Source organism: Odontesthes bonariensis, chromosome 3 (genome assembly GCF_027942865.1).
Source record: "Odontesthes bonariensis isolate fOdoBon6 chromosome 3, fOdoBon6.hap1, whole genome shotgun sequence".
Classification (NCBI taxonomy): domain Eukaryota; kingdom Metazoa; phylum Chordata; class Actinopteri; order Atheriniformes; family Atherinopsidae; genus Odontesthes; species Odontesthes bonariensis.
This window is the reverse complement of record NC_134508.1, coordinates 45,473,893-45,486,322: the sequence shown is the minus strand read 5'-3', so window position 1 is coordinate 45,486,322 and position 12,430 is coordinate 45,473,893. Positions and strand designations below refer to the sequence as shown.

Sequence of the window (12,430 nt, the reverse complement as noted above, 5' to 3'; positions counted from 1 at the left end):
TTGAGCCAGTCCACCTATGGTGAAATGCATCATGTTTTTTAAAAAACGCGGTAAAAATAAAAATAAATGGATAGACATCAATTGAGTGGTTGTGCGAAGAGAAAAATAAAAAGACTCCAGGCGTTTAGCGGCAATTAAAAATGTTCCAGTGTTAGATTGTTTCTTTATAAAAACATCGACAACTGCTGACAACCAGCTGGCTATTGCTAAAGGTCCCACCATCTACCACAACCGGGCGGCTAAATATGCAGCATCAGCACGGCACGACGGTAAGAAAACCAGGTTTCTTACAAATGATCTCTTCCAATGCCAGCTGCCGAACAAACAGTCAGTGTCTAGAGATTGGCTAATCTATTCCCCTTCAACCGGCATGGTGTATTGTTTTGCGTGTAAATGCCTGGCCGGGCAGCAAAATGCTTTCACCGAGGGGTACAGTGACTGGAAACACCCGGACAGAGTCACAGCCCACGAGAAGAGCGCAAGCCACCGCGAGTGTCTGCTCTCACTTCTCAGGAGGTCACGGAATGCGGTACGGTTGATGTTGTTCTCAGACAACAAAAAGAGGATGTAGTATTGGAGAGAGGTGTTGCAACGCATTGTGGCCGTGATGAACAGGGTGCTTGCGCAAGTCTTGAAAGTCTTAATAAGTATGGAATTTTGAAGCACTGTTTTCCAGACCTTGAAAAGTCTTGGATTTTGTGTGAAAGTCTTAATAAAGTATGGAAAATAAATGTATGGTAGAATGTTACAGTATGCTCAAAGGCATTGTGAAATGAGAAATAGGAAGGTGGGCTATAAAACTATAATTTTACTAACTGGTCACTTACTGTATTAGCCTAATGGGATGAGATGTGAGTGAAGACACTGAATTCTACATTCATTCATCCATCCATTCATTTTTATAGATAGTTTTTGTGACACTTGTTTGATGTGAAATTCATGTACTTGTGATTTTCATGTTTTGAAACGTTTTCATCAGTAAAAGCATAATTTACTGTGAATAATGCATTTGTTCATTGAATACTAGCCTATAAAAATGAACATTTCTAATAAACACAGTTGGTACAATCTGAAGTAGGCAGTAGGCACACAAGTTACAAGTACATACAGTTAAGGTCTTGGGGGAAAAAAGTATCAGTTTTAAAAAAGTCTGGAAAAAGTCTGGAATTTTGATTTGGAAAAAGAGCAAGCACCCTGATTAAGTTTTTAAGTGTGCGTGGTTTGGCATTCCGGGGAGACAACTTATGGTGCTCTGGGACGGCTGTGGCAATGACGTCCCCCTGGATAATAGGAGTGTTGTTAGTGCTGCATAGGTGGATGCTCTTTGAATTGATAATATATTTCAATATAGACAAATGCTCTTCGAATTGATACAGATTTTGAATCTGTACATTTCAATATATGGATGCTGTTTGGATTGATAGTGAATTGAATTGATTGGTTTTAAATGGAGATATTTGAATAATCCTACATACTGTATATAGATGGATGCTGCTTTAATTGTTACTGATTTTGAATGAATACGTTTGAAAATGTAACCTAGGGGCACTTGAGGTTTAGTGCCCAGGGGCACCACATTGACTTAATACGGCCCTGATCGCCGCTGCACTGCAGAGTGGCCGAGGAAATCGTTCGTCAAATTCGTCTAACTTTTCTATTACTGATTACTGGTATGCAGCTACTATGTTGACGGTACTTTTCTCACCGACTACGGAGCGCACACACGTGTTATATACACCGTTGGAAAGGGCAGAAACAGACCTTTCAAATGGTACCACGCAGTCACACATTCACGAAAGTGATGTCAACACAAACGTCAATTGAAACGTGTATGCGAAAACCGAGATTAAAAAAATAAATAAATAAAAAATCCCTGAAAATTACCGAGGTCCAGACCTCACTTTCCTCATAGCTGGCTACGGCCATGGCTGGTATCACAGTGGTATGCAACGGAATGTGAATGGGATAATCAGTTACTGTAGGCTGTAATTTTGACATTTGGGCTCACCTTTCTTGGGAAAGAAATCAGTAAGCAGTTACTTTCCTTCATTTTGTCTCTCTTGCCTTTCTTTTCTTTTCTGAAAGCCTGATTTTTTTTTTGGATGACATCTTTCCTGTGCCGGCTGCTGCGTTTAATGCCTAATAATGAAGTGAGTGAAATTTATGGCGCATGTACAATCAAAAGTCCGCCAGAGCGCGGACTAAACCAATGCGCACTGATAATGGGGGTGTCTGATATAGATTATAGCCTATTTGCAGGCTGGGATATACATTTCAACAGATGTATTTCCAGAGAACATTGGATTTTTATAAATTACCAACATATATTGATATTATTTAAAAGATGATTTTTTGAAAACGCCTTAGGGCCCCCCCTGTAGGCTGGACCCTGTGAATCAGTCTGACTTTTCCCCCCTGTTCGACGCCGCTGCGCTCAGTACTTCGGAGTCCCCTCCAATCGCGACTGCAACGTAGTACAGAGTTCGGAGAGGTCCTGGCTACGGAAGGAGGGAGAACAAACTATCCATCCAGATACCCCGCCAACAGTGCAGTCTTCCTCGTCGGACATCAGGTCGACTGTAGCGGACTTCCAGAGTTCCTCCTCGGCCGCTACTAGCACACTCTGTCTCGCTTCCAACAGCTGTAAAAAACAGATCAATAAAGGCAATCAGCACTGTGCTATGCACTGCGTATGGACACAACACATCTATCAATGCATCTGAAAAATAGTCAACAAAAAAGTCTTACGCTCTTTCTTCTCGACCCACTCCGAGCTGAAATCTTCGCAGCTTCCGCCTGCTCTGAAAGTCCTGGCTGGTTATATGGGAAACTCCGGCGTATGCTTTCATAGTACTTCTTACAGGCCGCTGGAAAACAATTAAATGAGAGTGGAATTAATAAAAATCAAACGTAAGTCACAGTAACATCAAGCAAGGAAAGAGAACCAGTAAAAAAAAAAAAGTTACTTGCACACAATTTCGTCATTATCAGCATCGTGTAAATCTGGACTTGCGGACATAGCTCCTCGCAAATAAGAGGTGACGGCCTCGTTGTGAGGAGAGTTTAGCCTGTGAAAACAAATTATACAGTTAAGATCGGTATCTATTAACGTGTCCATTTCCTTATACAGAAGAATGAAAGCATATTATTTAAATCTTACCCTTGCTCCGGATCGTAGCGCCTAGGATTGGTTTCCGAGTTGTGAAGTCGGCGTACGGCTTCCTGTAAATTACAAGACAAAAAATACACTTTAATAAAGAAACTTACACTGCTTCTGTTGTTCTTTTGCAAGGCTACTAGGCTACTTTCCAAAAATATCAATTCAATTCAATTCAATTCATTTTTATTTATATAGCGCCAAATACAACAAATGTCATCTCAAGGCACTTAGATAGTAAGTCCAATTCAAGCCAATTGGAATTCAATTAATTAATAATAATCATAATTCATAAAATAATCCAATTCGTTCATATAGAGCCAATTCAAAAACAATTTCCTAGCTAAGAAAACCAACAGATTGCACTGAAAACTTTTTGTTTTTCGGTCCAATCTCCCGGCCTGAGCGTGCCTGAGGCGACTGTGGAGAGAAACGACTCCCTTTTAACAGGAAGAAACCTCTGGCAGAACCAGAATATCCAAATCCAAATCCGTCTTGTGGCCCTTTAAGAAATACACAAAAGAACAAATTTAGTTGACTCAGTAAAGCATTACTGTGGCAGTGAAGTGCAAAACATAAAACCTCAAACAAAAAAGGCCCTGTGAAATGAGTTATATATTATAATATTGTGTCGATGTCTTTCAAAACTCCAACTTCAAAATCTAGTCTGTTTTTAATTACAATTAATCTGAAGATATAGTTGATATTATGCCTGATCACTTATGCTTGCTCAACCTCATTCTGTTCAGACAACAATGAAAGTTGGGTAACAGGCAATGTGAGCTGGAGTCAAACACTCTGACAAACTTCACATTTAACCTAAAGTTACAGTAATAAATCATAATGTTAGTTTGTCTTCATGTTAAAAGGTGATATTTTGCTTTTGGAAGGTCTTTAAAAAGTTTTAAAATGATATTGAAATTAACCTCGGGATTCCTGCATACACCTGCATTCTTTTAAAAAAAAATTTATAAACACATGCTGGCAGGTTCATCTTGATTTCTGCTGTCGAACAGCATCACACATATTGCAAGAAAGGTATTTTAGCCGACTTACCTTTAATATAGGCCTCCTGGTCAGTGGCAGTTAACTGGTTGTTTCTGACTGTTCCTAAAAATTGAGAAAACTGAAAAGCTTTTGATACATTACACACAATAGTGAGAAATTGTGTACTCCAGTCTCTAAAACAACTTGCTAAATCCCTTCTGTCATCAACATCATTTCTGTCATCATCATCATCACAACTTAATCCATCATCTCCACTGTCTATATCAAAGTTTGGTGGTGAATCAGCGATTGCTTCATCCTGAAAACTGCACTCAAAGAGTTAAATAACTGCTGAACTCTTTTTACAGCTCTTTTCCTTAAATTACTGCGTGTGGCATTCCACTGTTCTTTATCCATGGCACTACAGTATCACTAACCTATTTGAGGTTTGGCAACTTGTACAGCTCGATCAGCAGCAGACTGTTATTCTGAAAAAGAAATTGGAGCAAGTATTAAACATTGATACATCATAGTATATCAGTGCATGTATTTCACCAGAGCAGTTTAACTTTAATGAGTTCAATAATCTATATTTCCACCAGCAAATTTCTTAATAAGCACACTTATTGTAAAAATCATCATCATGACAATAATACACTGTAGTTAAAAACACATGTAGTACAAGTAAATGTGTATTTTTACTTCACAAAAATAAATTCATACAAACAAAAAGAGAGACACATTCCCATTTCGCTGTAGACAAATAGAAAACGTGTTTTTTTTTCCTGGGCATGTTATATTTATATTGTTTGAGTTGAAGCCACCCCAAGAAAATGGCCATAAATTAAATTAAATCCGAAAATTTACTGGTAGCAAATGCACTAGCAGCTGAAAAATGTACTTACACTGTCTCAAATTTTAGGGGCAAAATGCAACCATTTAGTGGAAATCTGGAGCTCTGAGCCTAAACCTGCTCAGCTAGCAACCAAGCTACCATCAGCTCACGTAAAACAGGTCCTTATCTAAAATGGCGCCCGGAAGGACGCGATCAACTGCCTTTCTTCATATGAAAACTAAAACTTCTCTTAAATGCAAAACTCAGCATATTCTATCTATTCAACATCTCTGTACATTTACATTTAGTTCAATCAGGTTGTTTTTTTGATAAGGTTTTAATATTGCTTAATCATAAGCGGACAGAAGAAAAAAAAATCCCCCGAATCACAGGTCCATCAATAACATAGCATGCTAAGCTAACACATAAAGTCCTCAGTCGCATAAAACAAAAGAAAGCAAATCCTCCAGTCCTAGTGGTCTGGAACTGTGGCAACAACTTCAGACTCATGTAACGAATGAACATTGAACGAGCCGTGTTTCTTCTTGAAAAATGGCATCATCTCACTCGTGGCTGTATTTTGGTCGCAGCATCAAGCTTACAGCACTATGGTCGTTTTGAAAAGTAATTACATTTCAACTATAGCCAATTTTTGCCAACCTTATCTGAAGAGGTACAATGCTACTTGTAGACACAGCAGGTCTGGGTAGTTTAAGAGTTTAACAAAGCTAAAACATCTCACATAAAATGAAATAAGCTGAACTGAACTTACCTTCAACTTTTCTGTGGATCCGAGTAGGCTGAATGCGGCCAGTTTCTTCTGCAAGCTTGGAACATATCAAACCCCACCAAGGGGGCGCGGCAGTGAAAAAAACTCACATCCGGACTTATCCGGATATATGGCAAGTCATTGCTAACTTGCCATATATCGGCCAAAACTGGCCCAAATATGTTTAACAAAGCTGGGCCAAGTGTGTTTCTTTATATGTGGGCACCTTTGGGCTCACATCTGTTTTGTCCAGGCCAGAAGAATGCCTACAGTGCCGGATCGTTGCCTCAAGTGGCCCACATCCGCATGCTATCTGGGATTTCTCTCTTTCGTATAATCAATGCATAGATCTATGCTTTTGATGTGATATGCAGCCTGACTACATACAGTAGCCTAGGCAATCTGTTGCCGCATCCGAGCGCTCTTTCTCAGCGTTGCGCAGGCTGAAAACCTGGCTGCGCAGCACCAGGACGCAGGAGAGACCAACACGTTTGGCCACTATGAACGCTCACAGTGACCTTATGAATGAAAGCCATGTCTCCACCCTGCTTCAAATTTTCATCAGTAGGTCAACTGAGAGATGGTCCACTTTTGGAAATGCATGAAAGCCCTGAGTCATGAGCAGACTTTTCTTTTATCCATTTGTGGTGTGTTTTACCTGCTGTGCCAGGGTATGTTAAGTATCGCTACTGAATAAACGAATCATTCAAGGGTACAAATAATGCTGTTATGTTCCTGAAATGGCTTGATTTAGTTATCAAAGTTTAATTTTCTTAACAATAAAGATGCCGGGTTCATCCATTCTCGTTCTCTTATAACTGCATGCTATTATAAAAGAACTTCAAATCAAATCATTCATCATTGATAAGTGCACGTGCTTCCCCCGCCCCTCCCAACAAAAACATCGCCCCCTCTCAGAAAATAGTTCTGACGTCCATGTGTGACGGGGTGGCCATTGGGGGGCCTGCAAGACTTATGGCCCAGGGCAGTGGTGTAGTGGTCCCTGTAGAAGTGGGTATACTCTCAATTTTGCCCCAATTTTTTAAGAAGTCCAGAAAAATTAACCGTTTTAGATCCAGTGACATGTAAGACTACTCTATTTAGTTTACCCAAAAATCTGTCAGTAGTATTTACTCACTATTACAACTTGATCAGGTGCAGTTTGTAGGTGTTACTGGTCACACAAGCAGCCTGCATGAATGTAAAATATATTCAATACGAGGCAAACATGGTGTTTCAGGTCATTTTTCAGCATTTATTTAAATAAAATACTTAAAATCTGAAGTTGACAATGCATCCTTGTTCATATTTCACCAAAAATCATTCCCTTCCAAACATCAAAACCAATCAGATAAACTCAAAAGTGCACTGTCGTAACATTGAAACTAACTATTTACTTTTCAATAGCTGAACACTATTCCAGCATACTTTGTTAGATATACAGAATATAAATATAACTACAAATATGGAATATCATTTTTTTTGGATGAATGTTATTTTAAATAATTCAACAAAACTTGGATTTAAATTCTTCTTTTTGTTTGACAGTCCACAGGTCTGGCCAGTCACTATTGATGTCTACAGAAAAACAACTAAAATGATGCATGCATATCTCTATCTCACATACCCACTCACACTACTGTGATCACAATATTCACCAGCAGGACATACGCATCCCCCTCTTTACATTAACAATCTGGGCAAAGTGAGGCTCCACTTCTATAAAGTGGAGATGCATTTAGCTGCCTTTGAATACTCTGACCTGGGGGTGGTAGCCTGGCTCCTTGTGTCTGCCCACACTGACTTGCCTGGGCTGCTTCAGGTTGGGGGCTGCCAGGGCTGCTGGTTTCATGGCTGGGGTCTGTCTGGGCCTGATCTGGGTCTGACTTGTGCTTCTTTACAAAGGAGTCTTTTCATTGTTATCTGTCCCTACACAAAATAAGACAGCCTGGTTAAAACTCAATATTGTGTTAATCTTAAACTATTTGTCTCCATTCTTGTGCTTTAACTTACTTTAAAACCAACTCCAAGCCTAGCTGCTATAAAATTAAACCAGATCATGTAGGTTAGTCAGTTTAAGTAGCTTGGCTAAAGTTATACTTTTAGACCTTTATGATAACAAACAAGCTTCATGAACATTGTAACAAATGCCCAAAGATTATTTCAGTTTCATCTAACGTTACAGTCTGGTATGAAATCCTTATGAACTGTGTTGATTATACACTTACTGAAAACCAACAATGATATGGTTCCCCCACATTATCCCAACACAGTGGTACGTTGAGTTAGAGTTTAATTGGTTCCGTGACAGAGCTCATAAGTCAAATAGCTCGTACGTCAAATCAATATTCACCATTGAAATTAATGGAAATGTCATTAATCCGTTCCATGCCCCCCCAAAAACCTCCCCAGTTTTTTTTGTGATGGCTTAAATTTATTTTTAAATAAAAAAACATTGTAGAAGAACATAATACGATAAAAGAGAATGTAAAGAAATATACTGATTTTATAAAGTGTATTTATCTTGGAGATCAGACGCTTGAACTGGCAGAAGATGCTGGCGGAGGAGGTTTGCAACTTTAAAAAAAAAAAAAAGAAAGAAACTTAATCATCTTCACTGACGTTTGGCTTATTCGCCACACTTTCCTCACTTTCAACTTTAATAAAAACCTGTCCAAGGAGGTTTGGTTAATCCTGCCTTTCAGAATGTTTCTGTTTCTGTGTCATTATATAGCGCAGCCGCACGACCAGTTGCATTTTTTCAGGGTGTTTCTTTCCAACGGACTTTGAAAGTTTGGCTAAACAAGTGCACAAATGCGAGCCCAAAACACGAGATGCTTCCATGTGAACGAGTAGGAGGCGGGATGCTGGCCGGATTCACTCACCAAGCCAACTATTGGCGACGGAAATTGACGGAATAACGGCTCTTAACTAAAACAACTCGTATGTCGGGACACTCATAACTCAAGGTACCACTTCACAGTGCTACATAGCTTGATGCTAACGTGACGTTAGCCTTTCATAACTTTAGCCCACTCCTACAGTGTAACAATTGGCAACAAAATCTCTTCTCTAAATGTGCAGTGTCTTTAAAAAACAATGACTCATTTGGAAATCACATTAAAACTTAACTCAAAATGATGTATTCCATGAAAGTAGGTTCACTCCGACAGTATAGCTTCAACACCACACTCTCTACCCCTGCCGCTCATTTCAAAAGACGCCGCGTTTCTAAGAGACATGCCTGTCAGTCAACTGAAGTGGCACCTGAGTTGTCCAATTGTGTTCCAGAAGTGGCCAGCGCATCTCCCGCCCCACTGCCTGTGATTGTCTCACTAGTCCTCGTGCCTAAAATTAACCGGTGTAATCAGTGAAAGCACTGGCAGCGAGTACCGGCCGCATCGGGAGATTTAGAAGTGGGTACGCAATGCTGACTGACAAATAAGTAGGTATACGCTGTATACCCGCGTATACCCTGGACTACACCACTGGGCCCCAGGGGCCTCGTGCATTCTACATCCGGGCCTGGCTGCAGGTCTGCTTTGTGTTCAGGCATGTGTGCACGCTAGTGATGGGAAGTTCGGCTCTTTTCCGAGAGCCGGCTCTTTTGACTCCCAAACGGCTCTTTATTTAGGATCTTTTGTAGCCTATATTTTACCTAAACTGTGCAAAAAAAAAAAAAATCCTGGTTTATGTGTTGAAAACCCTTTTGCTTTCAGTGTTTTTATGAGAGACCTTATAATTGCCTAATTCTTTGCATTTATTCTGTGACAAAACCACTTTTACATTTGTTTATTTCAATTAAACTTTTTTATTGCACAAATTAACAATAAACTTCAAACAAATCCACAGAACAGAACCAAAACCAGAACCAAACTCCTTAATTCTCACGTGAATACCGCATGCTGGTCGCCATGCTGGCCAATCATAACACAGCTCTGTAACCAGAGCTGGGACTGAGCACTGAAAGTGAAACCTGAGCAGCGAATGAAAAAAAACTTGGAGTCGGCTCTCACTTGTGTTGAACCTGCGCCTGCTGCGGCTTCTCATGAACAGGGAGTCTGCTGTGGGGCTGAGAGATGTCTGCCAACAGCTCACACTGCGGGGCCATCGACGTGAACTTCACGCACACCCTCCTGCCGCCCGTCTTCATCTCAGTGTTTGTAGTCGGGACGCTGTGCAACATCTTGGGGCTGAGGAGCGTGTGCCGGAGCTGGAGGAAGGTCGGGCACATCAACGTGTTCATGCTGAACCTGGGGCTGGCGGACCTGCTGTACCTCTCCACGCTGCCCTTCCTCGTCAGTTATTACGCCGGCGGAAGTCGCTGGGACTTCGGGCAGCCTTTCTGCAAGCTCACGCGCTTCTGCTTCAACCTCAACCTGTACGGCAGCATCGGCTTCCTCACGTGCATCAGCGTGTACAGGTACCTGGGCATCGTGCACCCCATGAGAGTGCTGGGCAGGATCCGCAGCCGCCACTCTGCGGCTGTGAGCGCGCTGGTCTGGATCCTGGTCACCATTCAGATCCTGCCTGATATGTTTTTTGACAAGAACGATGAAACGTCCCCTCTCTCGTGCTTTGACACCACCTCCGCCAACCTGAGCAGAGCCTACCTGCCCTACAGCGTGGGCTGGGCCGCCACGGGCTTCTGCCTCCCGCTGCTCATCATCCTGCTCTGTTACGGACACATCGTGGTGGTCCTGGCGAGGAAACCCACCGTGAACCCGGTGCTGAAGCAGCGCTGTCTGCGGCTGGTGCTGATCCTGCTGCTGCTCTTCTCCGTGTGCTTCATCCCCTACCACGTGTTCCGGAACGTGAACCTGCGGAGCAGAATCCTGAAGCAGGACGGCGTCTGCCACCGCGCCTCTGACGGCATCTACATGGCGCACCAGGTGGGCAGGTGCTTGGCCTGTCTGAACAGCGCCATAAACCCGCTGATCTACACTCTGGGGAATGATGCTGCTTTCCCTCTGAAGCTCCATCACTTCAGTCGGCGCGCGCACGAGTCTCTGTCCCGCTTCAAAGGCGCAGTCACCTACCGCCAACCGGCGGAGGCGGGAGCGCACCACTCCTCGGGTGTGCGTGGTGGCGTGCCGCGCACCGCAGAGCCCAGAGCACCGCAGCCAAGAGTGCCAGCATCTGGAAGCTGTCCGTGCGCAGGCTGGGGGGGACATTAGTCTGCTGGACAGCAGAAGTATCCGGTGTTGTACTGAGGGGCTGCCATGTGCGCGCTCTGTTTGTGCACCTCAGCAAAGCTGGGGTCTGTCCTGCTGGAGGCTGCAGTTCAGACAAGCTCCAGTTCATTAACTGTGCTGAAGATCAGGCACTCTGTGAGTGTCTGATGACTGTCAGAGGCCTGATTGTAGGGACAGAAATGGGAGAAATGTCTCTCAAAGAGTACAAATGTTTGACTCTTCAATGTAATGTAATTCATTGCTCCAATTCACAGCAAATGTCATCAGGGCAGTAAAAGTGCTTCCCATGTTTATGTCCTGAATGAGGACAGAAACAGACCAGGGGTTATACTTTGTTCACCCGGAAATAGGAAATTATTTTGCAACGTGAAAAATAAATCCCAGATATGAGTTAAATATTGTGTAGTTATTCTTGTGAATGACCTACAATGTTCTTTGCTGCAGCCAAGCTGAAGCAGCCTCTGACTGAAGTGAACACACTTCATTGTTAAACTTAAATATTTGTGGGATTGATATCAAATATAAGTGTTGATGTATGTATAATATGTTTCCTTTTTTAATATAAAATATACATTTCTATGAAATATAATTGTTATCTATATTTTGTGCTCCCAGTGTTTTGGGTTTGTGGGACATATCAGTCATTTGGAGTAGGACTGTCATCTTTCAAGTCAGACAGAACTGTTTAAAGCCATGAGGAGGATAACCATGCCATGGTGCCCAGGCAACCCAGTCTCACAGAAAAACCTGTAATAGCTACGTTGGTCCACAAGGGAAAACATGGTATTGTCACAATTTGGCCCCCAAAATTGTGACAATACCACGTTTTATTTGGCCTATTCATTTACACTGCTTCGCAACCAGGTCACGTGACTATCAAGTTTCCCTCAGCTAAAAAAGGAAAATGGCCGACTGTCAACCTTTTTTCAGTAAAAAACATAACATTTTAAGAAAGCATCTGCATTTGTATGCATTTCGATGGCATTTCTAGCGAGAACTATGCATATATTTTCAGAATCTTCGTTCAGAGAATGTAGACGATCTTTTGTTTATTAGTTTCGCCGAAGATTTTGGCATCTCCTGGAAAAAACCTAAGAATAACACGTTTTTACCGTTGTTAAGGTGGTTACTATGGACGCTGCTATCTCTACGTCACCGACCTGTGCCAACATTCCCCGTGCTTTCTGTTTATAAATAAAATAATAAAAAATATGTGTATATATATATATAAAGATATAGCCACATAACAATAGTGACCTTATCATAGAAATGGTTGATAAAACATTATCAACCATTTCTATCAGTGAGCCAGTAGAGAGAGGCCTGTTATCAGGCATGGGCTTTTTTTTCTTTTTCAACTTTATTGACCAAACGTGTATCTTTCATAATATATTCATCATAAATATATAATACGCACAAAATATATACATATAATCTGTCTTTATGCGACTATAAACAACCCTTGCAAACCGGAAGTAGTACGAGTA

At 41.6% G+C, this 12,430-nt stretch overlaps 1 protein-coding gene across 1 annotated transcript; it reads left to right on the top strand.

Annotated features, from left to right (window-relative positions):
• The first annotated feature begins 9,784 nt into the window (after nucleotides 1-9,784).
• On the top strand, nucleotides 9,785-10,944 carry LOC142377966 (P2Y purinoceptor 1). Its single transcript, XM_075462303.1, has one exon. It carries the CDS (start codon nucleotides 9,828-9,830, stop codon nucleotides 10,923-10,925), a length of 1,098 nt encoding a protein of 365 aa, XP_075318418.1. The 5' UTR covers nucleotides 9,785-9,827; the 3' UTR covers nucleotides 10,926-10,944.
• The last annotated feature ends 1,486 nt before the right edge of the window (nucleotides 10,945-12,430 follow it).